This window comes from Arachis ipaensis, chromosome B3 (assembly GCF_059453495.1).
Source record: "Arachis ipaensis isolate K30076 ecotype BB chromosome B3, ASM5945349v1, whole genome shotgun sequence".
NCBI classification, from domain to species: domain Eukaryota; kingdom Viridiplantae; phylum Streptophyta; class Magnoliopsida; order Fabales; family Fabaceae; genus Arachis; species Arachis ipaensis.
This window is the reverse complement of record NC_142438.1, coordinates 2,349,747-2,376,779: the sequence shown is the minus strand read 5'-3', so window position 1 is coordinate 2,376,779 and position 27,033 is coordinate 2,349,747. Positions and strand designations below refer to the sequence as shown.

Here is a 27,033-nt window from a genome sequence, read left to right as displayed (position 1 = left end):
CAGTCATTATATATATATATATATATATATATATATATATATATATAATTTTTTTAATATATATTTTATATAAGTGACTAATTTATTTCATTTGATATTTATTTGATGTTGACACATATGTCGATTAAATTTGTATCAATAATTTCAATTCGAAAAATAAATATGACTCTCTCCTGAAGAGAGCTCAATTCGAAATTTATCGATTTTAATATCGATATAAACTTTGCATGTAGTAGACAAATACTAAAACTCTTGTATTATGATAAAACTTGTACAAATAGATATTCAATAAAAATAAAGATTAAAATAAAATCAAATAGACATCCAACATTTAAAGTGAAACTTAAGAAAAGAAATTGCTTAAATATGAATAAAGCTGGAAATTGAACCAAAGAATCAAACTAAAAAAAGAAACAATCCAGTATTTCTGTCAATTTCTGCCAACTCTTATTTATAATTGTGTTTAATGAAAGTATTTTTGTGGATGTGTCTAATAAAATTATATTTTTTATAATTGTATTTAATAGAAGTGTCTTTATAGATATATTTTCTAGATATATCTCTTTATATATATATATATAAAATATAATAATTAATTATTATTGACAATAAATTGACAGATAATATATTGGTAAATACCCTATACTTTTCCAAAAAGAAATACTTAAATAAAATGACGAACAAAAAGTGAATTAATTTCTAACACTTTCATACGCTTGTATTCTATGATCTTTTATTATGTCCGTAAGACTGAGTATAATTTGTGGTATTTGAATAGAGGTTCCCCTTCTATGGTTTTTAATTCTCCAATTTATGGAGGAAAAAAAAAACCTTAAACAATTTTTCTCGTTAATTATCTAGACTTATCCACGATCTTACTAGCTATTATTTATTTTACAAGTACTACTAACCACTTTCTTACCACAACTTGAGAACCAAGTAATCTTCTCCACGTTCATACTGGTTTTATCCATTAAGCTCAAATTTTAAACACGTGTTATTTATGGTTTTTTTTTTTTCTTTTTGTTCGACTATTTTGCCATACTAGTCCATATTATAGTGATGAGCTTTCCTATCTTTCTTTCAACTTCCAGAATTATTAGTTGGCACTTGGCCAAAACTTCCTATTTACTTATCATGTCGCCTAATTGATACTGGATATCCACCTCAATTGTTTGTTGTCGAAATTACTTGGTCTAACTTTCTTTGTACTAACAGGTATACACCTTGAAAAAGTAAACGTATATGTTTTTTTATCAATTCTACTACGTTACCAAATACCAACAGCATTTCTGCTAACTCTTATTTATAATTATGTTTAATGGAAGTGTTTTTGTGTATGTGTCTAATAAAAATATTTTTTGTATAACTGTATTTAATAGAAGTGTCTTTATAGATATATTTGTTAGATATATCTTTTTATATATGTATTTAAAATATAATAATTAATTATTATTGACAGATAATATGTTATTATCCTATACTTTTCTTTTTTTTTTATTTAGAGTGAGTTCAATGAAAAAAATAAATAGAAATGATTATATATATGCGAATGACGATAATATAAGTCTATTAACTCTAAAATGTATGTGTAATGTATAGTGGAGCAAAAGAGAGATAAATTTGTGGAAATGAAAGTTTGGATGAGAAAAGAAAGGTCGACAAGTAAGACAAGGGTGAGCAGTGGTACTATTATTGCGGCGGTGAATGTCGTTGTCGTGTGTGCATATGTTTTAATTATAGCATGTGTTATATAGTGGCCGGATGAATTTCAATTAAATGAGGAGCTGGTAATAGTATTAATAATCCGTCGACATAAACGATGTGCGTTCCCTTGATCCATATTACTTTTAGTGATGACATGTGACCTGTTTTTGTTTGGTTCCATGATTAGCACGGCTACCTTGCTTAATATTTCTCGTTCACACATTATTTATTTAGAGACTACTTTAATTTACAATAATACAAGACTGTTGAAAACCACAAAAACCAGATTTGAAAACCACCAAAACCAGATTTTCTTTAAAAAAATGTATAGAAATTGTCAACACCAACTAGCTTGATCGGTGTTTGGAGTGGGTTATGAAGAAGTAGCTAGTGAGTGATGAGTGTTGTGCCGACCTGGGGAAAGAATACGTAAGTAGCACGCACGTTTTGTAAAATGACATTTCAATAATTGATATGATTGAATTGCATGGAGAATGCAGATAGTGATGCCTTATTGGCCTTCAATTTGTAATAGCCAGATAAGATGGTTGTGAATTGTGATCATATATATGGACCAGCTAACACACACACCCCACACGCGCAATGCCCATCGATATGTTTTAGGATCACTAAACCCTTAATAACACATGCGCCTAATACCTCCAAATTATTTTTCTTTTTTATTTATACGCCTATAATTCGCCATTTTTTAAATAAATAATTGCTACATATATATCCATAACTATGCATTAAATATTCCAATTATACCTCACTACTCGACTATTTTTCTCAAACTATAAGCCTATGTTTGGTACATAATATTAGGATTCAAATTTAGTAATATATTCGGTAGTTAGAGTTTAGAATTAAAATTTTAGTTATAAGATCATATGGTTGTTATACATCATTCGAAAAATTATAGCTTGGATATCACTCCTGTAACTGATTTTATCGAGTTATGATCGTAACCGATCTTTCTGAGTAACGCACCAAAAAGGGATTAATTCCTCCTTAATGCTAGAAAACGGATATCCTCGTCTCCTAGCTATAAAATGGAGCTATCAGAAATTGAAAAGGTAGATTCTCTTCTCGAAGATAATAACTCCTCATATATTCCTTAACTAACTTGAGCGTCGGAGTACTTTTTGCAGGTGCCCCCTCTTTTCACTACATTAGCTGGCCGAGGTATACTGGCTATCGGCTGGACAACTGCTCGGCTTCCGACAAAGCACAGGTTATAGCTCGGATTCAACCAAGCAAGAACATTTGGCGCCCACCGTGGGGCCGAACTTCCCTTTCTAGGCCTCAAAATCCCCAACATCTGCTAATGGCTGATGCACCTCCTCCCACTCCGTCCGAACTCCTCCAGATGGTAACTGAGATCCAGCAGACAAATCAACGCATGGCTACAGCAAACCAGCATATGGCGGAGGAGAATCAGAGAATGCAGCAACAAATTCAGCAATTAATTAATGCTCGTCTTGAACACAATGATGATTGCCAGGAGCGACATGGAAATGATGAACGCCAATCCGAGCCAACTCATATCTCGGAGACGCCCCAGGATGATGACGCTAATCCTCAAAACGAGGAAGCTCAGCCAGAAGACGAAGATCAAGAGCCTGATAACTCTGCTGGATCATTTACGCCGGAGATCATGAATTTTCAATTGCCCAGACAGTTCACGCTGCCGACAACTTTAACCCCTACGACGGACTAGGGGATCCTAAACAACACATAAAGAAATTTTGATCTATTATGATCGTTAACGGTGCATCTGATCCGATTTTATGTCGTTGTTTTTCCTCTTTTTTAGATGGTCCTGCACTTGACTGGTTTTGCTCTTTGCCTGCAGATTCTATCTCACGATTCCAGGAGCTGGCAAAACAATTTGAAGATCATTTTGCAGCATCGGCTATATACTTACATGATTCCGATTATCTGACTACTATTAAGCAAGGTCAACAAGAAAGCCTAAAGGACTACATTACTCGTTTTACTAAAGTTGCTATGAGAATTCCTGATCTCCACCCAGAAGTCCACTTGCATGCCATCAAAAGTGGCCTCCGCCCGGGTAAGTTTCAAGAGGCCATTGCAGTAGCCAAACCCAAGACTCTGGCCGAGTTTAGGGAAAAGGCCAAAGGACAGATAGATATTGAAGAACTCCGTCAGGCCCGAAAGGCAGAGAAGTCGGCAATTGCGAAGGATGACGATAAACCTCGGGAGAGCAAAAAGAATTTCCGACCAATGCCCCGTTACGAGTCATATACCCAGTTCAATACAAAGCGGGACGACATCATCAAAGAAATATTGAATTCTAAGCTAATTAAGACACCCCGCAAAGCTGGTAGTTATCCTGAGCCGAAGAACATTGACAAATCCAAGTATTGCATGTTTCATCAGAAATACGGTCACACGACTGATGAATGTGTGATCGCAAAGGATCTCTTGGAACGTCTAGCAAGACAGGGCCACCTTGACAAATTTATTTCAGGTCATATATAGAAAAGGACAGTGCCGACCACCGAACAACCTCCTGTAGGCCAGTCATCATCAACAAAAGACAAAGAAAAAGCACATGCTCAGCCCAGGGGTATAATCAATTGCATCTTTGGAGGATATGTTGGGGGTGGAAGCACAAGTTCGGCCAGGAAGCGTACTTACAGAGCAATGTTGGCGCTTGCAGATACCACCAGCAGTCCCCAACAAGGTCAAGACCTCCTAGAGATGACCTTCCGTTCAACCGACTTTATTTGTAAAGATGCAAACCTAAATGATCCTGTAGTCATCTCTATCCAGCTGGGTGATCTAATTGTTCGAAAGGTCCTCCTAGACCCAGGGAGTAGCGCTGATGTTTTATTCTTTACTACATTTGAAAAAATGAAACTAAGTACTAACATTTTGCAGCCATCTATTGGAGATCTCGTAGGCTTTTCAGGAGAACGGGTACCTGTCATGGGTTCGGTATGGCTGCAAACCACACTGGGCGAGCAACCGCTCTCCAAAACATAAGATATTCAATACCTTGTTGTTGACTGCTTTAGCCCTTATAATCTTATTTTGGGTAGGCCCTTTTTGAATAAATTTGCTGCAATTGTATCCACAATCCATCTCTGTGTCAAGTTTCCAGTATAGGATAAAGTAATAGCCACGGTTCACGGCGACCTTCAAGAAGCTCGGCACTGCTATAACGTGAGCCTAAAACCTATAAAGAGAGTGGCTGAACGACGAATCAACTCCATACATGCTGACCAGCCGACCTTAGCCGAGCTAGATCCCAGAGCTGATTTTGAAGATCGTCCTATGCCAAATGAAGATGTAACAAAGGTTTCATTGACCGACGATCCAATGAAATTCACCTTTATTGGAACATCCACAAACGGCGAGGAAAGGGATAAGCTCGTCCACTTTTTAAAACAGAATGCCGATCTCTTCGCATGGACCCCTGTAGATATGCCAGGCATAGACCCATCTGTGATCACACACAAACTTGCGATAAACCCGGCAGCCCGACCAGTATCTCAGAAAAAATAGAATCTCGGAACCGAGAAAAGGCTCGCATCCATGGCCGAAGCCAAAAAGCTTATTGACGCCCAGTTCATCCGTGAGATCAGGTTTACAACGTGGTTAGCCAATGTTGTAATGGTAAGAAAAAGTAATGGTAAGTGGCGCATGTGCGTCGACTTTACAGACTTAAATAAGGCTTGTCCTAAAGACGCCTACCCTTTACCATGCACTGATACTTTAGTAGATAATTCTTGTGGTTATGGTACCTTGAGTTTCATGGATGCATATTCTGGTTATAACCAGATCCTCATGCATCCATCAGACCAAAAGAAAACAGCCTTTATAACCGAGTATGGTAATTATTGTTACAACGTAATGCCTTTTGGTTTAAAGAATACAGGGGCAACGTATCAGCGGTTGATGAACAAAGTATTTAAACAATAGATAGGTCGAAATATCGAAGTATACGTGGATGATATGGTCGCTAAGACAAAGATATGCCAATCTCACATTGCCGACCTTACTGAAATTTTCGGCCAAATCTGAGCATACAAAATGAGGCTCAATCCTGAGAAGTGTGCTGGCGTCCGTGTAGGAAAATTTCTTGGATTCATCCTCACCAGTAGAGGAATCGAGGAAAATCTAGAAAAATGCCAAGCAGTCCTTGATATGAAAAGTCCCACAACAATAAAAGAGGTTCAGAGATTAACAGGGAGTTTAGCTGCTCTGTCCAGATTCTTACCATGTCTAGCAGCAAAGTCGGTCAACTTTTTTCGGTGCTTACGGAAGAATACAACTTTTCAGTGGGATGAGAAATGCGAAGCTGCATTTAAAAGTTTAAAGCAATTTCTCTCTAAACCTCCTATTCTGCAAAAGCCTAAAGTCGGCGAAATGTTATACTTGTATTTGTCAATTACTGATACAGCAATTAGTTCTATTCTTGTTGCAGAGGATGAAAGGGGTCAACAGCAGTGGCGGAGCCACGTTATAGAGAAGGGGGGCAATGCCCCTCCCCCCCCCCCCCAAATAAATAATATGTATGTATGAGTTTCAATTTTTTAATTTAGTTTTTTTTTTAATTTTTAATTTTCTTTTCTTCTTAACTTATATTTTTCATGTTGGCCCCTCTCAAAAAAATTTCTAGCTCCGCCCCTGGTCAATAGCCAGTTTATTTTGTCAGCAAGTCCTTGCAGAACGCCGAGCTTCAATATCCGAGGTTAGAGAAGCTCGCCTACGCCTTGGTCTTCTCCGCAAGACGGCTTCGTCCTTACTTCCAAAGCCATACAATCAATGTCAAAACAACACAACCATTACGCCAAATACTCGCCAAACCCGAGCTAGCAGGGAGGTTGATTAAGTGGTCCATTGAGCTTTCCGAATTTGATATTCAATATCAACCTCGGGGATCTGTTAAATCCCAATACTTGGCTGATTTTGTGGCCGAATTTACTGGACCAGGCCCAAACGCACAAAACACACAGTGGGTGCTATTCGTCGATGGGGCGTCCAATCTTCAAGGATCAGGAGCAGGAATTCTTTTGGAAAATCCAGAAGGACTTGTCATAGAGCACTCTCTCTGATTTTCCTTTAAAGCCAGCAATAATCAGGCCGAATACGAAGCTCTGATTGCTGAACTCAGGTTAGCCATTGAATTGCATGTTTCTGAATTAAAGGTTTACTGCGATTCCTTACTAGTGGTTCAACAAGTAAATCAAAGTTTTCAAACGAAAGATCCTATTTTATTAAAATATCTAAATATTGTCACCCAACTTAGGGACAATTTTTCAAAATGTGAAATAATTCATATAGCTAGAGATCAGAATCACAGAGCAGATTTACTTTGTAAACTGGCTACTACCCAATCACACACGGCCACGCTTTTACAATCCACTCTCACAGAGCCGAGTATAAATATAATCGGTACTTTTACTATTTCTAACAAAAATAGTTGGCAACAACCATTTATACAATTTCTTAGAAATGGGATCGTTCCAGATGGAATCCAAGATCAGAAAAAGTTTAAAAGATAAGCATCTTTCTATACACTGTTAAATAATACTTTATATAGGCGAGGTTACTCTCGACCTTTACTAAAATGTTTAGACAGATCGGAAGCCGACCTTGTTATAGATGAAGCTCACGAGGGCATATGCGGGATACATTCGGGAGCAAGAAGCCTCGCACAGAAGGTTCTCCGAGCTGGCTTTTATTGGCCCACCATCTGGGACGACAGCCGAAACAAGGTCCAAACTTTTGATAGCTGCCAGAAGCATGCTTGAATCATTAACGTACCAGCCGAGAACCTACATCACTCAATCGTAAGCTGGCCATTTAACCAGTGGGGAATCGATATCCTCGGACCGTTTCCCACTGCGCTAAGACAGGTCAAATATTTAGTTGTTGCAATTGACTATTTTTCTAAATGGATTGAAGCTCAACTCTTAGCCAAAATTACTTCAAGTCAGATGATTTCTTTTGTATGGAAAAATATAATTTGTAGATTCGGTCTACCTCGTCATATTACTACTGACAATGATCGTCAGTTTACCGACCATAATTTCAAAGATTTTTTGCAGAATCTAAAAATAAAGCAACACTTTTCATCCGTCGAGCATCCACAATCAAATGGGTTGGCGGAGGCAGCAAATAAGGTCCTCTTACAGGCTTTAAGGAAGAAGGTGGATGACGCCAAAGGCTTACGGGCTGAACTCATCCCCAAAATATTGTGGTGATATAATACTACAGTACACTCCACGACCAAAGAAACACCATTCCGTTTGGTATATGGCTCGGAGGCCATGATACCAATTGAAGTCTCGCATGGTTCCCTGCGGGTGGAGGCTGACGACCACACATAAGCTCGTCAAACCGAGCTTGACCTCGTCGAAGAAATACGAAGCACAGCGGCAATTCGTCATCAGGCGTTACAACAACGTCTAAGTCGGCGCCATAACAAAAGGGTAAAACCGAGGAACTTTGTCGTAGGCGACCTGGTCCTTCGAAAGACTGAAAATGTCCGAAAACCTTCCTCCCATGGAAAGCTTGCAGCAACTTGGGACGGCCCTTACAGAATACATGAAGTCCTTTGAAGGGGAGCTTATCAATTGGAAAGACTGGATGGCACAAGGTTACCCAACACTTGGAATGTTAGCTCCTTAAAACAGTATTATAGTTGAACATACAAGAACACTAGTACTCTTTTTCCTACCACGAGATTTTTTCTAAATAAGGTTTTGCTCGTGGAGGTTTTAATGAGACTAGCTTACCTGATCTAAATTTATTCAGGTAATACATTCTGGTAATAATTATGTTACTTTAATCCTTTCTCATTGCACTTCTCTCTAAAATACAAAACAAAGATCGCAAAGCCTGATGTTAATGGCTGTAACATCACTATCAATTTGTGAAAGCAAAAATCGCTTCAGACAACTAGTTGCATTATATTTCGAATGCGCACAACATCAGTCAGCTAAGATTGGAAAAAAAGATCCTTTTTTTTAGAGAGGAACAAACAAAAATTAGGAACATACCACACCTAATTTGACAGACATTAATACAGTCGAAAAATGGTTCTACAATCAAAATATATCTGCTAAACATCAGTTTTTTCAAAACACTGATACATAAAAAATAAGCCTCTCAAAGGCCAAGTAAACACAAGTCAACGGCAAAATAAACAGATTCTTTAATCAGCCAAATTGTCCCCATCTTCTTCGGCAACTTCTTCATCATCCACCAAATAACCCTCACGAACAACCTTACTCGGATCCATAGCAGTAAAATCCCCGTCCGGTACCAAGAATTTTGCTTGGGTTACAGCACGTTCGAAACCCTCAGCAAATGCATCTAGGATCTCACCTTCTCGGCTAGATTCCATTTTTTTCAGCTTTAATGTCACCCCAACAACCTGCTCACTCATATTGTTTAAATCTTTTTCCTTTTTACTCAGCTTTTCAGCATCTTTCTCATGGCTCTCTTTCTCTAACCTTAGTTCCTCCTTAACTGCAGCAATTTCTTTCCTAAGTTCAATTAGGGACTTTTCCTTTGTTTCCAATTGTTCCTTGATCGTAGTACTCTCCGCAGCAGTTTGCAACATTTTCTTATGCTTTTTCTCTTGAGCATGGCCTACGCTCGCCAATCGAAGCCCAACAACCTAGGCAGAAAGCATAAAATCGCCATCAGTACCACAGATTGCACATGTAATGCAAACACAAAGATTAACACTGACCTGGATGAATTGATCAATACCGACGTCTCCAACCCCCTCAATACGACCCAGATCTGAAGAAGCCTGAACAACCTCGTCAACCACAACACTAAAAAGAAAATTCCTATCCCAGACTGAGGATCCATCCACCTCTTCTTCAAACATGTGTAGCCTCTCTTGCTTTAGGGTAAAGTTCGACAAATCGTTCAGATGAATCCCCTTGGCAGTTTCATCATTGTCAATATTAATTACATCAGATTTCCTTTTCTTAAAAACAAATCCTTTCTTCTTCAGCTCTGGTTGATTGACCTCGGCCCCACCTTCCATTTTCTCAGGATTGGACGAAGACCCCTCGAAGTTCTTTGCTTTGAAACGAGCCCTTAAGCTTGAAGCCGAAACACCAGGATACTTCCCGACTACAAAAAATAGAGAAAAAACGTCAGAGTTGAAAATTTTTCTTCAAATATCAAACAAACCAGTTCATAAACTCTCACCCAGATAATTTATAACCGCTGCCCTATTCTCTTCCCACGGAAGTAGTTCCGACACAGACAATAAACCACCCTTGTCAACCATTTCCATAAGAAAGCTAACTATGCACTCATTTCGAGGCGCTATAAGATCGGGACCAAGTATATGCTACGGATGACAGCACCAGTATAGAGGGAACTTCTCGCCCAAATGTTCATCAAGGTAAAAAGGAAAATCTTCGTCAACAAACTTTACTTTAAGAAACATTTCTTTGAAATCCTTGAAAGAGGACTTGTACAACTTGAAAACAGAAAACCCAGGGGTGCTATTCAGATTAACCCAAACACCCTTCCAGACCCCTTTAGCTTGAAACAGAGTAAAAAACAGTTCTATTTCTGGCTCGATTTCAAGATATTGCATCAAAAATTGAAAACATTTCAAAAATGCCCATCCGTTTGGATGGACTTGAGAAGGGGCACAGTTCATCTGTTTCAGTATGTCACATTCGAAGGAAGTAAAAGGTAGTTTCACAAAAAGTTCTTCCAATACACAACTGTACATATAAAAATGTTCAAAATCCTTCTTTCTGTGAAAAACGCGATCCGTACGGTTGCATGGCAGTAATTCAATTCTAAAACCTGGACTAGTTATCTTCGCTACATTCACCTCACTAACACTCTCCTTATCTGTAAACAGAGAAGCCCTTATCTTAACATCCCCATCTACCCAATCATACGAATCATCATCATCAATTTTAGGCAAAGCCTTTGCTTTCTTCTCTGCCATCTTTCGTTTTTGACCAAGAATAAAAAACCAGAAAGAAACTATAGAGTGAAAGAGTTCTTACTAACCTCTCTTGGTCATTCTCTTCAGAATTTCGGAACAAGCAACAGTTAAAAACCTAAAATTTTCCTTTGATGAGTGTAACTTGAAATAAAATCCAAAGAATGCATTTAATAAACCCTTGAGTTCCATAAAAAATACTACCCCTTCATTAAAACCTACAACAACGGTTACCAGGCAGCTTTGGAAATTCCACCATCTTTTCAGGTTAAGACCAATTTTAATGAGCACTTATTGTGCCTTTTCCAATTTCAAGGAAAACAAAAAATGAAGAGCCAACACTCTCATTTTATAACGCCTGAGACGCGTTGATCTGGGGACTTCTTACACCGAGCTATAACTCGGATTAAAAAGCTCAACCCGCCTCATTTAAAGCCAGGCTAAGCTTGGGGGCTGTGATATGGCCGTTATACATCATTCGAAAAGTTATAGCTCGGATATCACTCCTGTAACTGATTTTACCGAGTTATGATCGTAACCGATCTTTCTGAGTAACGCACCAAAAAGGGATTAATTCCTCCTTAATGCTAGAAAACGGATATCCTCATCTCCTAGCTATAAAATGGAGCTATCAGAAATTGAAAAGGTAGATTCTCTTCTCGAAGATAATAACTCCTCATATATTCCTTAACTAACTTGAGCGTCGGAGTAATTTTTGCAGGTGCTCCTCCTCTTTTCGCTACATTAGCTGGCCGAGGTATACTGGCTATCGGCTGGACAACTGCTCGGCTTCCGACAAAGCACAGATTATAGCTCAGATTCAACCAGGCAAGAACATAAGACATAAAATTTAATTTCTTTTGTGCCTCCAAAAAGCGAAAACAAATGAGATTAAAATTTTTAAATGAGGAATGCTAGCCAAATTTAATAAAGTTGCTGACTCCTAGACTTTTCATTTTTAAATATAGAAACTGAAATTTTGAATTCTTTTTTTCAAATGCCCTTATTCAAAATTTAATATTTCAAATCTATCATTTATTGTCAACACTTCACAACCCTCATCTCTCATCACCTCCGATTTTACCCCACCTCTCACTTCAATTTTGTCTACTACATTTTTCGAAGTATCTGAATTATATTTGGAGACAAAAAATTTACTGTACAAAACGAGCTATACCTCAAAATTAAAGTTGATCTATATATATACAAAAATATTTTTGATATACAATAATTAGTTTTCTGATTTTGTTGTATAATATTGCATAGTATGTAATAAATATTGAAATAAAACTTTTCATAAAATATGTGATTCTTATTTTTTTTATTTAAAAAATATATATAAGATCATATTAGGATAAAAATGATTGGTACCTTCTTATTGGAAATGAAAATCCAACATTTAGTCTCTCATTTTATTTTATTTGTTTTTCTTTTTACAGATTTGAATTCATATTTTCTATATCGAGAGTATATATATTGTTTACATCTATAACCAAAGATTGTTGATAGGGAAATAAGGACATTCAAGATTTTAAAATCAAAACGTGAATACATGATGATAATTATATAGAATTTTTGTTGGGGAGGTCAAAATTATAGATAGATATAATAGACATGAATGTCAACATGATAGAGATAATTAAGAGATAGATGGCTGCCTATCTTGGCATGCATGACTGATGACGGCTCTCTCGATAGTCAACTCTACTATTCTCTAGCATGTCACACAATCACAAACACAACATTCTATTTTGTGGAAAAACAAATACTGTTGTTCTTTTTATTATTATTATTATTTACACACATGCTTTTCACGTTTTACATAACCATAATTCAACTTCGGCTGTTATCTTAGTGGCTAAGTCGTACATACGACGATTCATCGGCAACACTTACAACCCTATGGTTTTTGTCCATATCTATATCTTGATATTGTCCATGTGTCTTTCTCTTCTTGAATGTTCTAAAAAGTTTATTATTATTTAATGATGAAAACTCAGTGAAGTCGACTTCACGTGAAGTTGATATCTGTGAGTCGTTAGATAAAAATTTAGTTAAATCAATTAAATCATCTAATAATATCAGGTATCAATTTCACGTGAAGTGGACTGGATCTAAATTTTCACATTATTTAATAGAATTACAACAAAAAATTGTGTTTTTCAACTATCCCTATTTTTCATAGAAGAATAATAATACGGGGAACCCACAACTTCAAACCACGTGTCCTATGTCGACATTGGCACCTATCATGTATGACGTACCCACATTGAACTTAGATATGGTTCTTTATTTTTCAGTTTCAAATTCTGCAACAAAAATGACCTAAATGATGATTATCTGTGTAGCAAATGTCAAAGGAAAAGTCTAGGAGACTAACAATTTTTTTAAATTCTGCCCAGCATATAATCAGTAAGAAAAAGTGAGTTATTAGATAAAAATTTATACCAATTTCACACCATTAAAATTATTATTGATAGTTATTTGATGGCTACAAATACCAAAAATTGTTGGTCCCCTAGCATTTCTCAGTGTTAAATATATGTATCATATATGCTCATAGCTAGATTTGTTAAGAATGTTGTTAACAAATAATGTCCTATTGCCATTTGTTGAAAAAGTAAAAAAAAAAAAAAAAAAAAAGAGAGTTCTTAGTAGACTACTCTTTGATTGAATCGTTTCAATTAGTAACCCACTTGTAGTATTTTAAATTAATTACCAATTAAATTAGGCACGTCTACTATGTAATTGTGTTGTTAGAAATAAATACCAATTAGGCCTCTGATCTGTTTCTACTATGTCACCGCTCCCTTTTTTTTTATGGTCAAAGAGGCGTGAGACTTTTGATGTTCAAAGGCGAGAAAGAAAAATCGAAAACCTATCCTTTTCTGAATTATATTATATATGTAGAAAAAGTATAAGTTGCAATGTTGCATTGATGAGGTTTTTTTTTTATTAAATTATTGTTTTGGAATATTATATTGGTGGGTGACTTAGTTAAACATCTACTTGTGTATATATATCTCACATGAGGAATTAGTTAATAATGGAATTATCTGTACTGCAATATGATGATTAAATATTAATATGTACCTATGCATCCTAATCGAACTCTACTAGCTAGATGCATAGAGGTAAGGGGAAAGAAGCTAATAAAGGCTCCAAATTTGCAAATAGTAAGGCTTGAGTTGAATGTGTGAAATAAAAGGAGCACTTGTATGAGTTTATGCATAGATGAAGCTGTGTGAAAAGTGAAAAGGCATTTGCCACTAAAATAATATATAAGCCATGATATACAGATTGGTGGAATTAAAACTTGCGCGCATAGATTTCATTATCGTTATTAGTTTTTACTAGAACATGTGGTTTTAATTGAAGGCCAATGTTATGGTGCTGAAAGTTGAAATGACGCAGACATATATTACAATTTACAAACGATCGATGTGTGTTAGTGTGGATGTGATAGAGTAAGAGATGAACTCGGTAGAAGCAGTAGTTGATAAGAATTTATCGGAAACATATAAGGTAATTATGTGAGTGATTTATTGAGTGAGTTGGGTGATTAACTAGTATTTTTATTCGTAATAATATTATGGAAATATAATTTTTTTAAAATTATAGTCTATTTTGTTCTAACAATATAGATTATCCATAATACAAAAGATTTATAAAATTAAATAATTTTTATAAAAAAAAGTGTTGTAGGTTGACAAAAATTTCTAACTAAAAAGATTAAGGTATTTGTAGATAAAAAATCAAATAATAAGATTTTTAATTATGATTTTTATATGAAAAAGTCTAATTTTTTATTAATAATTAATTTTAATATTCGTTATCTAAAATTCTTTTTCACATCAATAGTATAAAATTTTTTTTCACATCAACAATATAAAATATAATAATTCCAATAGTATATTATAAAATTATAAAATACCAATAATTATAGGATATTTAGTTAAAAAATTATCATGTATCTTATCAATTAAAATTAATTCTTTTAAAAATTTTAAAAAATTTGAAAATAAATAATAAATTATTAATTATTTGAAAGACATAGTATCCTTATAGAATACAAGATATTTTTTCTTTTAACAACGTAATTTAAAAAAAATGAGTATTTTTATAAGAAAAAATTATCTAAAGTATACAATGTGATTATCATCAAAACATAACTACGTAAGTCATTATTAATATTCTATATAATAATATAAATGTTAAATATGTTAATATAAAAAAAATTAAAAAATAGATATAAAAATTATTATATAAAATCTAATTAAAAAGTAAAAAAATTTGAGGTATAATATTAAATTAATTAAGTAAAAAATATTAGTAAAAGATATAAATCCATCATATAATAAAAAATAATATATATATAATTTTTTAAAATTTTGGGAGAAACCTCTCTAAATCCGTTCTTAGTTATAGTATTTATTTAAGTAGTATTAAGTTATTAAAAAAATAATTTTTAATAAATTTTTTTATTTTTTAGTGTATTTGACAAAATTTAAACAATAAAATTAAAAACACTAAAAAATAATTTTTTTTACCTAAAAAAATATTTTAAATATAATAAACAAATATTCATGAGAGACTGTTTTGGAGGAGAGCTACATATAAGTTAATAAAAAAAGTTTCATAGACTATGTTCAAATCATATAAAAGTCTTCTTAGAGAAACCTTTCCTTAAAAAAAAAGCCCACACACAACCTTAAAAAAAAAAAACAACTCAATTCGTTTGAAAATTAAAAAAATAATTAATCACTCAATTTACTCAATTAATCACTCACATAATTACTTCATGTGTCTTGATAAATTATTTATTATTCCTGCCAACTACTATTTCCATTCAGTTCATTTTTCTCCCTATTACATTAACACTAATACGCGTCATTTATAATATGTATCTGCGTTGTTTCAGCATATGCTGAAAATTTTTCATTTCAGCACCATAGCATTAAGCATATTAAATTCACGCAGTTTGTTTTTGTGATAGTGAAGATTGATTATATAAATTGATATAAAATATTCAAATAATATGATTGATTGAAATAGAGTCCCATGACGCATAAGGCCCATGGTTAAGGAATAAAGCCCGTAGGCCTAGTTAATGCATTCATGGTGAGATGATCCTAGCTAGGCCTTGTTTTTAGCATAAACTACAATAAATGAGTCTATAGTCTATATAGTCTATATTGGTTTCACTTGAAGACATATTTGACAATGCCAGGGAAGTGGACATTCATAAAGTAGTCCTCCCAGTCAATGATTTTTGGGTCGAAGTAATACAAATCCATCTCTGCTCCACCTTGCTTGGCTGCCATCTGCAATTTCTCTCTGTTCATGTCATCAAATCTGTGTGTCCAAATCAAATAAACAATTATATTTATTTATAAGAACCAAGAAATAAATATTAACAATGCGGGTACTTAGTACTTACATGCCACTGAAGAACAAATAGGGCCTGTAAAGTTGAACCAAACGCTTAACAATAGAGATCTTCCTGTTGATATCTAAATAGGTTCCCTCAAAGTAGTGGCAAAATGCTACGTTCACTAGCTCTAACCCCTTTAATGGAACCAAGTAGCGAATGAACAAGTATCTCTGGAAGCTAGCCATGCTCTCCAACACCGTAACCTTGCCAACTCTTATGGCATTTCCTTCCTTGTCTAAGCATGGTTTTGCGCTGAAATATCTGAATCCATAGTCACGCAGATCATGGTATTTCACTGGATTTGCCATCGACGACCCTACATGATATATCATCTCATCACATGCTTCATTATTGCTCCCATGACCCACCATCGCTGCAAGGATTGCATTCACTACCATGTCTGCTGGTATCTGCTCCTCCATGCATTTCAATTCATTCATTCATTAATATACATTAACAACATCATCAACCTTAATTATTACTCACTCTACTTACCACATCAAACACCTTCTTAAGGTCCGCAAGGAAGCATGTTAATTTTCCTTTACCATACGCAACAATTAAACTATCGATGGTTCTGCAACACATACAGAGATATATAATTAACAGTTAAACTCATTGCCTTAGCTTGGAAAGAAAATTGTTAAATGAATTAGTTACCTTACGCCTTCCACCCAACCAGGAAATGGTTCTTTGTAGGTGCTAGTAACGATTGTAGGACGTAGAATAACAACTGGCATATCTTCTTTTAAAGTTTCAACTAGCATTTCTCCCATTGCTTTTGTAAACACATATGTGTTTGGCCATCCATATTCATTTGCTCTGTTGTTTAATTTGTTTGTTAGTATATTCCTTAATTAACATGAATTAATTAGATTGTGATTGATTGATATATATAGATAAATCACCTTTCCATGCCCAAGTCCTTCATGGAGATTTTGATTTCTTCCTCTGTGGCTCCATCCTGTTGAAGTTGCTTCAGCTTCTTCTCCACAATCTTCTTTTCCTCAACAATGTTGAGTCCTTGCACTCCATTCAGTGAAACACCCATTTTGTGTGGATCCTCTACTATCACTCCTCCTCTCTCCCCACATACATATGCTATCCATCATCAATTATTTAATTATATTCTTCACATAAATTAATTGGTAATCACATAATTAATAATTAACCAAATTTGCAACTGACCTGTTGATACATGGACAAGCACCTTCAGTTTAGTGCAGTTTTTGGCAAAGCTTAATACATGCTTCACTCCAAATGTATTTAAACCCAATGCAACATCGTATCTGCATTATTAACAATCATACATTATTTATGTACACAACTTGATGTATAATATAACGGAAATGTTTGGTAACCAAAGAAATTCAGTCAAAATCAGTCATAACTTACATTATTTAGCATTTATTAATTGTTGCGACAATTAATGAATGCTAAGTAAGGTAAGTTCAGACTGTTTTTTTTGTCTTCCTAGCATCATCCATAATATAATATATTTTTATATACCTTTCGTCGAAGTTAGTTGTTGCAGCTAAGTTAACTATAACATCAAGTTCATTGTAAAGCTCTTGGCGTAGAATGGAGTCCTTCAAATTAAAGTCTTCATAAGAGATATCTCCAGGAACAAGAGTCAACTTTTCTGAGACAAAGGAATTGAACTTTGCACCCACTTTTTCCTTCAATAATCTGAACAATTCCTTCCCTAAAATCTATGATATCGCCGGGGAAAAAAGGAAAAACAAATTATATATTAGCTATACATTATCATCTTAAAGGTCGTGAACATTATTTTACCACATATATATGTACATTAGTGAATAATATATATACTACTTACTAGCTAGTCAATTATATATATGTGTTTTTAAAAGGCCAAGAATAACAGATATATACATGAAGTTATTCTTGCTAATATATAACATATTTCAAACTCTTGGTTATATAAAAGTTGTAACCAATCACCTCATTGTGCAATCGGCGAGTGGCAGATTCAGCATCTTTGGCTCTCAAAAGAAGATACAGTTTCTTCACATTGGGTTGGACTCGCAGTATCTTCTCTATAAAAACTGTGTGAAATAATGCACAATAATATATAAATTAATATAAGCAAAGAATAATTGAGATATAGAGAGAGAGAGAGAGAAAAAGAGAATCACTTTTTGCAAGGAAGCCCGTGGCACCAATGACCAAAACATTCTTATCCTTAAGGAACTCAGTTATGCTTCCTATTTCCATTATTGGGATGTGATGAAAAAAAACCAAGAATAGAAACTTATTTAGTTAGTGGATGATGAAATGTGGTATCCCATGCCACATATATATATAAGTGTTGGGTTATATATTAGAAGATAGAGCGCTATATAATAAGCTAATAAAGTAATAATTTGCTTGTGGTCCTAACTTAATAACCTTCTGAGGAGTGTGAAACGTGAATATGAAAAAGCCTACTGTTCACCTACTTGACACTCTTACGTGGCCACCCAAATTTAATAAAACAAAATTGGCGGCAATTATATTATATAAATCATGCTTGTTTTGTTGGAAAATACTATATTAATCACCTAATATTTTACATTTAGTGTATAATTTATCTAGGATTATTACTTTTAGCATTTTAGGTCATATTCATTTTAAATTTTAACTTAAAAATAAAGCATGATGGTTTAATTTCGCACATTAAGGCAAGCCTAACATACATGCCATGTTAGAAATATCGCAGCGGCATCCACATGCAAGTAAGCAAACATTAACTGTGAACGTGTTTGGTTTCTGTGCAAATAGTAATACAATGTTGACTCTGAATCGTAGAATGATAATGCCTCTCTCTCTCTCTCTCTCACCAATTTGCATGCATCAACGTTCAACGCCCAACATAATTAATAAATTTGAAGGCTGGTTGGTCATTTGCCTCTTTCTCGTGGGTTAGCAATCACATATTTCGAAATAAAATAAAGTGCACATTACATATACCATGCATCAGTGGCATACCTATCTTATTGTAAATAGATCTTATCAAATGTGTGCAAAATATACTTTATCTTTCTTAATTTTTCATTTTATAAAAAGATTTTATTAATATCATTTTTAGAATATCATAAAAACATTTATATAAAAGAAGGAATAAAAATGAGACGTTTGCTCAAAGAAAGTCCCACCTAAGTAGTTAGGGTGATATTAATTATATACGGTAGCTTAGGTCCACCACATATGAAATATTCGTAGATATACCTAAAAGCGAGTATTCTTCTCTTGAAATAAAAATGTGCTGTCTCCCATGTTCTAGGGGCGGAGGAAGAAGTAGTCATATACTGTGATGTGAAAAGTCAAAAGACTCATTATTAGTTGCTGTATTTTTGTTAGGTGGTTACTCCAATGAAGATTTTATGATTGTCATCATGTGAAGATATTTCATTTTAACCATTGGATGATAGATTGTAGGGCTTAATTTTTATTTAAAGTAAAAGTGTTACCTTTATTCAAAGTGTTGCTAAACAAATAAGTTACACTTTTTAAACAAGGATCATCATGAGAAGATGTTTTTGGCATCTTCATGAGAGTAGTTGCCTTTTTCTTATATACGTATGTAACCATATTTGTTTGTGCATGCATGGGATAGCAGCATAGGGATGGAGATTCTAATAATTTCAACGCCAACCATGTGCAAATGTTTTCTCAGTTAACATATGTTGATGAACCAATTGCAGGATTACATATTAAAAGGGTAATATAATAGTTTATGGGCTAAAAGAAATGAATGTTCATCTGCATCTTCTTTTTAACTTGATATATGTTTTATTACCCTTTAATTAAGAAAAAGTATAGGGTACCAACATATTATCTGCCAACTTCTGCCAACTCTTATTTATAATTGTGTTTTATGGAAGTGTGTTCGTGGATGTGTCTAATAATTAATATATTTTAAATACATATATAAAGAGACACATCCAGAAAATATATCTATAAAGACACTTCTATTAAACACAGCTATAAAAAAGACATTTTTATTAGACACATCTACGAACACACTTTCATGAAACAGAAGAGTTGGCAGAAGTTGGCAGATATACTGTCGGTAACGTAGCGAAACCGATTAATTAATTACTATGTTGACTGACCAGACCGCCATAAAAAAGTTGGCAGGACCACAGTACAGCCCAGAGCCAACTTAACAATGCAAGTTTCTGAATGACCATCATCATCGTTTGGATATAGATATCATTGCTGGTTCTTTTTTCTCTAGAGTAGTCTCCTATTTACTAAAAAGAAACATAAATGGTTTATCCGAGGACTGAATTGAATTAATTGTTGGTTACTTAGCTTGGAAGAGTTGGTCATCCATATTCAATGTATAGCAGCATAGGGTAGTAAATGTTAGTTCCTAGATATAACTAAAAAGCTTACACATCGGTCCCATTTGCATTCAAATTTGAAAATACGTATCAGCGCCATCACAGGGAAGAGGCACGCAGGCCTAACATATTTAGCAGCACAGTAAATAGCAGAGCGCTCAACATTATTAACACAACAGTGATCAACATATTTCAAGTTTGAATATGGCAACTATAATCATATATGTAGGATACCAAACATTTTCTCCACCTCTTTATTGCATGATACACGGTACCCTTAAAACAGTTATATTAGAAATTTTCTATTTTGGAGAATAATTAACGTTAAATAATGTTATATATACCATTTTCTTATTTGACATTTGTAAAATATTAAAAAAGTAACGTAAAATAAGTCTGCAATCTTAAGGATCATGTTGTGGACATTTGGTTAATAAAAAAGGAAGAAAGAAAGCATGGTGAGGATAATTATATATATTAATTATGATATTGGATACATATATATTTGGCGGTTTGCTAACAAGTTAATACCTACTGCCTTAGCTAGCTTGCTTTAAGAAATAAAAATAAGATATATTAATAATTCTTATTATTGAAGATATATTTGACGACACCAGGGAGATGAGTGTTGAGGAAGTAATCATCCCAATTGATGAGCTTGGGATCGAAGTAAAAGAGATGAGTGTCTATGAGGACAGCTTGTCTCAAGTTGTGTGTGTTGAGATCATCAAAAACTCCCTTGAAGAACAAGTAAGGCTTGTACAGGTCAACCAAGCGCAGGACGATCTGAATCTTCCTGTTGAGATCAAGATAGGTTCCCTGGAAGAAGTGGCAAAAGGCAGTGTTGGCCAGCTGCAGTCCCTTTAAGAGAAGAAAGTAGCGGAGGAACATGTGTCTGTTGAAGCTGTCCATGCTGCTCAGAATTTTGCATTTGCCAACCTTCACTGCCTTACCATCCTTGTTGATCCATGGTTTGGCCGTGAAATACCTGTACCCCACGTCTTGCAGATTCCAGTTTCGAAGTGGGTTTCTAACAGAGGAAGTAACATGATATATGCCATTACCATTAGCACGATGAGTTGCATGAGCTGCCGTGGCCACTAGTATTGCATTGACCACCATATCTGCTGGTATGACATCAACAATGGCGTTGAGATCTCCAAGGAAGCAAGTGAGTTTTCCTTTACCATAAGCAACAGCAAGACTGTCAATGGTTCTAACACCCTCGGCCCAACCGGGGAAAGGGTCCTTGAAGGTGCTGGTAACAATGGAAGGACGAACAATCACAATATCAACACCCAAGTCTCCTTTGACTTTCTCCTCCTCTACTATCATCTCTCCCATTGCTTTTGTCATTACATATGTGTTTGGCCATCCATACTTCTTTGCCCTACACACACACACACACACACACTTTTTTTTTATTCATATGTTTTTGGGCTTCGGCCCAATTCAATATCAGCAGAAAAACGGGACCATGCAGTGACTCAATTATTTATGAAGCCTGATCAAATGTGGCCATGTTGGTCACTCTCATCATATGTGTACAACAAATTTTCTTTTTTCTCGTGTTTGGTAAGGGAGTTATTTCGGGATTTAATGGACAATAAACCAAACCCTCATTTTCTTTATTTAATTTCCTAACACCACTAAATGTACTCCACCGCCTATTTATATAAGGGAGGATTATTTATTTTCTTTTCTTTTTTTTTCCCTAACTAACAAGTCACAAAGATATATATCATCATCATCTTATTAGAACTAATTTCTTAGATATTCAAAGTTAAAATATATATAAGGTAGGGTTGTCTTCTTGAAATTGACTGGTATATTTAATTTGAGCATAAATTATCGTTCATTTTCTTCGGTAGTAATATAATTTTGATAAAATGTAATGTGGTCATTTAGTTTATATTTCAAAAAATAAGCAATAAACTCGACATATTAAAAACGCACGACCAAAATACATAGGCTCTTCATTTTTTCTATGGAAGATGCTCCCATAAAGACACGCAAAGACACTTATGTGTCGCATTATTATTGTACGTATTAATGAATCAGTTATTTTTAAATTTTTTAACAAACTAAAATAAAACCTGTTTTTTTATAACAATAATAATAAAATCAATTGTTATCAGATCCGGTTGAACCTACTAATTTACATAATCTACTGGATCATTTTTTTTTAAAAAAAAAATCAACGATATATTTATTTTTTTATAAAAAAATTTAAACATGACTCGGTTTAAATTGTGTAAATCAGTCGAATCAAATCGAATCTAATAATTATAGTGTGGACAATTAGATTTATTATTTTTGCTATAATAAACTGATTTTATTTTGATTTATTAAAAAATAAATTATTAATCAATTTAATAAAAATGTCCAATAATATTATGACACATATAAGCATCTTTAAAAAAATATATTTTTAATGTCTTATCGAAGTGGTCTCCTTTTTTCTATAGGTCGTTTTCCCACAAAATAGCAATAAATATTGGAATCTAAACAAAAAGAATGAAGTCTCCTCCCATATCTATGTTGATCATTTTTTCTATTTGCTGAAAGATGGAGACATGATACTTTGATAATAATCATCAACAAGGAACAAAGACTCGGTTGTTGGCTTGTTGCTTTCTTATTAGAGGAAAAGCTACTATATATAATTCTGGTCCTCACCCCTCAATGAGTAATGACAATGTTTCCTACTCTATATCTACCGTACCGTATAGTCACATACACGTGTCAATGTCTAAGGTAGTGTGCCAATCAATGCCTAACATGTTTTTTATTAATTAAGTGTTGGTAATCTAATATAACAATAATGTTAGATAAATAAAAAAAATAACTAAAATTTATTTTATTTAATATTTATTAATTATTATAATAATTTATAAATATTAAATATGATAAGTTTGGACTAATTTTAATTTTTTTGATTATTAAATATTTTCGCTAATATAAGATGAAAATTTATATATAATATATATAATTGATAGAGAAACTAACCTGGTAATACCCAAGTCCTTCATGGCAATTTTAATTTCGTTCTCTGTGGCTCCCTGATGTTGAAGGTCAGCTAATTTGTGACGTATGAGTTTGTGTTCGGCATCGATGTCTAATCCAACAACTCCATTTAGTGAAACACCCATCTCATATGGCTTCTCCATTATTAGACCTTCTCCCTCTCCACACACATAAGCTGAAAATCATGTAACAACAACACTCCTTGTCTCATTTTAATAACTAGCTTATTAGTACCTAATATATAATCAAGTATATATACAAACCTGTTGATACATGCACAAGCACTTTGAGTTTAGTGCATTTTTTGGAAAAATTTATGACGTGCTTAACTCCAAAGGTATTTAGGCCCAACGATATATCATACCTGCAATATAATATTCATTTATTAATTATATATTAAAAAAAAGAGCATGAGAATATATGTATGTATGTACTATGTACCTTTCATCAAAGTTGGTATTTGCAGCTAAATTAATAATAACATGTGTTTGGTCGTAAATTTGTTGCTTGAGAATAGAATCAGAGTCCAAACCCAAATCCTGGCGAGAAATATCCCCTGGAACGAGTGTCAACTTTTGTGCTATGAAGGAATTGAAGTTTGGACCTAAGTTTTCTTTTAGCAATCTAAACAAGTCCTTGCCTATGATCTGCAAAACAACATGCATATATATTAGTTGGAAAAGCAAGCAAGTGTAAGAGAGTAATTAAGTGAGTATTAATATATAGTACCTCATTTTGCAAGCGATGAGTAGCAGACTTAGCATCAGCAGCTCTTAAAAGAAGAAATAGTTTCTTAACATTTGGTTGAACCCTCAGTATCTTCTCCACCAGAACTGACAGAAGCAAACAGATAAATACATTTAGTAATATGAATGAATGATACATTGAAAGAGAGAATAATATATGTACTTTTGGCAAGGAAACCAGTGGCTCCAGTGATGAGAATGGTCTTATCCTGAAGGAAGTGGAGTATGCTTCCCAACTCCATTATTGAAAGAGAAGAGAGAGAGCGAGGAAAGAGAAGATGATGAATGTGTGTAGTGAATGTGTTGTGTGGCCATTTGGCAATTGCATATATAATGGAGATCAGCAATTATGACATCAAGTCTACGCAACCATGCTTCATTTTTTTTTTTTTTTTGGTTTTTTCCGGTATCTCTCAACCCAGCAGGTGAAGAACTAATCCGTCGCGGTACTGAGCTTCATTTAAGGGTTTGCCGCTGACCAATGGGTTGCTACATGCACAAGGTGAGATTCGAACCCCCGACATTTACTTAAGCGGACTAGTGAGCTAACCACTAGACCAACCCAATTTGGTTAACCATGCTTCATTTTTTACTACACATACAATTCAAATTCATATTACTATAATATTCTAGTATTCTATCTCTCACCCACAGCTCACAACATGCATTTATTTGAGTAAATTCCTAATTTCCAAAAACCATTTTAAAATACTTTTATTACGTAAAGAAAAGGTTATAGTTTAGTCCAATACTACTAGTATTTTGAAATTAATGTATGTAGGTAGAATTGTAGATAGACATATGACATATGAGACAAATTAAAGGGGTGTTATGGAAGGTGAGAGTTAGATACTTAGATCTCGGTTGATGAAGGCACCATGCACCCCATACATACATACACACAGTACAAGTTGACCAACCACACTCAAGTCAGAAGCAGCAGAGATCAATACCTATCTCCCATCATCATATAGTTGCCAGCATTTAAGTGTTCTCTCTACAGATTACTCCCTTTTATGACCCCAACTTCAATTCCGCTCATATCATAAACTATACTATATATCAGTACTCTTATTTATATCTCAATTTTGAAAGGATCATATTTTTAATCTTTCATCTTATTTACAGAATTTCTATTCTTAAATCTTACTAACTTAACTTGAGTATGTTTAAATATTAGTGTTGGGTGGATAAAATCTGAAAAAAGGAGTAGTTATCTCGCTATCATCATAAATGTTTGATCATGGAAGAATATGTAGGCGTGCAATTTTTACTAGTATCAAATGGAAAACAAAATCATATATAAACCTCATTCCTATTAAAATATCAATGTTTCCAGAATCATTCACTCTGTTATTTACAGAGGAGCAGATTTCTGGTCCCATATTCTCAATCACATGACCTAGAGAGCTAGGGGTTAAGTATACTGTTGAGGGAGCAATTAATATACATCTGTACATACATATATGGCAACTACTCTCATGAAGATGCCAAAAACATCTTTTCATGATGATCCTTGTTTAAAAAGTATAACTTATTTATTTAGCAACACTTTAAATAAAGATAACACTTTTACTTCAAATAAAATCAAGCCCTACAATCTATCATCCAATGATCAAAATGATGTATCTTCACATGATGATAATCATTAAATCTTCATTGGAGTAGCTACCTACATATATTAGCCACAAGATGTTCTGTGTGCATGCATATATACCATAATTTTAGCATATATCAAAAATGTAAAATTAAATAAACTTAATCTAGGAATTCAGTATTATATTTTTAGTCAATATTTTTTATTATTGATGGCTACTGCTAAGCAAAAATAATAAATTGTTAGTTTTGTAACATTGTTCTATTGTATATATTATAAGGATATACGATGGTTCGATTCAAATTAAATTTGTTTTAACTGGTATGTGGATCGGATAAATAATGCAAGAAAATTTATTTCGTTAAACCTTGACAGAGGGTAGATAACATCTTCAATTCAGGACCATCCTAATTGCCAAACACTACGTATACTTACTTTTACAAATTAAATTCACCAAACTAACTAAAGACAAAGAAATAATTAAACCAATTAAAGAGTATGCATGGGTATCTTTGACTCTAGTGATGAGTATATCTCCACTTTTATAATAACAAATTAATTAATGGATTATAAATTAAAGAGAGGTAATAACATCAGTAATCACCTCAACAATTTCAATTTAGACAAACTTTAACTTATTTTCTGGCATTATGTTTTATCCAAAAAATGATAAAATTATTGCAACACCTTAGCTGGACATAATAAAGATCATAAATATGGAACAAAAGAAACGAAACAATAGATGATAACTGGTTCCATACACAACATTATATTGGATAGGAGTCAAGTTCAAGTGTTCCCACCTATCATTAAATTGTTACATACTTCATTTTCAATTTCAAACCTTTTATTCCTCTTTCTTACGAAGCTCCATGAAAGTAGTCGACAACGTACCCAATAAAGGATAGAATATAATAATAAAAAGGCGAATTCTCCCATGCCTTTAACTTTTGTGTCGAAATTGGCGAAGTTACTTTTTATAGTAAATTTTAAATATTAAAAAATTGTTTATTTTTATATTTTTTAATTTAAATATTAATTTTTATCTCTTTTTAATAAGTTGTGCAAGTATATATAGGCACCATAGCATACACCTAATAAAAAAACAAACCAATAACATCATCATCATATCATGTGTATAGTTTGTAAATGCTTTCCTGTTTACTGATTATAACTGGGAACCATAATATATATATACTCAG

The 27,033-nt window shown here is 33.9% G+C and overlaps 3 protein-coding genes across 4 annotated transcripts; 1 reads left to right on the top strand and 2 right to left on the bottom strand.

The window, feature by feature from the left end:
* The first annotated feature begins 3,465 nt into the window (after nt 1-3,465).
* Nucleotides 3,466-4,212, top strand: LOC107632389 (uncharacterized). Its single transcript, XM_016336073.1, has one exon. It carries the CDS (start codon nt 3,466-3,468, stop codon nt 4,210-4,212), a length of 747 nt encoding a protein of 248 aa, XP_016191559.1.
* Nucleotides 4,213-15,677: 11,465 nt separating this feature from the next.
* Nucleotides 15,678-18,406, bottom strand: LOC107634130 (fatty acyl-CoA reductase 3). 2 transcript variants are annotated; one of them, XM_016337706.3, is made up of 9 exons: nt 18,269-18,406; nt 18,075-18,178; nt 17,619-17,821; nt 17,298-17,398; nt 17,018-17,210; nt 16,770-16,931; nt 16,605-16,686; nt 16,116-16,519; nt 15,678-16,030 (listed from the first exon to the last, which is right to left on the bottom strand). In XM_016337706.3, the coding sequence occupies exons 1-9, from the start codon at nt 18,345-18,347 to the stop codon at nt 15,877-15,879; spliced, it is 1,482 nt and encodes a 493-aa protein (XP_016193192.1). In that variant the 5' UTR covers nt 18,348-18,406; the 3' UTR covers nt 15,678-15,876. The 2 variants fall into 2 exon arrangements, with proteins under 2 accessions (XP_016193192.1, XP_088365119.1); XM_088508993.1 differs by having other exon boundaries at nt 15,678-15,999.
* Nucleotides 18,407-20,907: 2,501 nt separating this feature from the next.
* On the bottom strand, nt 20,908-24,521 carry LOC107629319 (fatty acyl-CoA reductase 3). The gene is made up of 6 exons (XM_016332082.3): nt 24,398-24,521; nt 24,218-24,321; nt 23,930-24,135; nt 23,752-23,852; nt 23,471-23,663; nt 20,908-21,851 (listed from the first exon to the last, which is right to left on the bottom strand). The coding sequence occupies exons 1-6, from the start codon at nt 24,474-24,476 to the stop codon at nt 21,038-21,040; spliced, it is 1,497 nt and encodes a 498-aa protein (XP_016187568.1). The 5' UTR covers nt 24,477-24,521; the 3' UTR covers nt 20,908-21,037.
* Between the last annotated feature and the right edge of the window lie 2,512 nt (nt 24,522-27,033).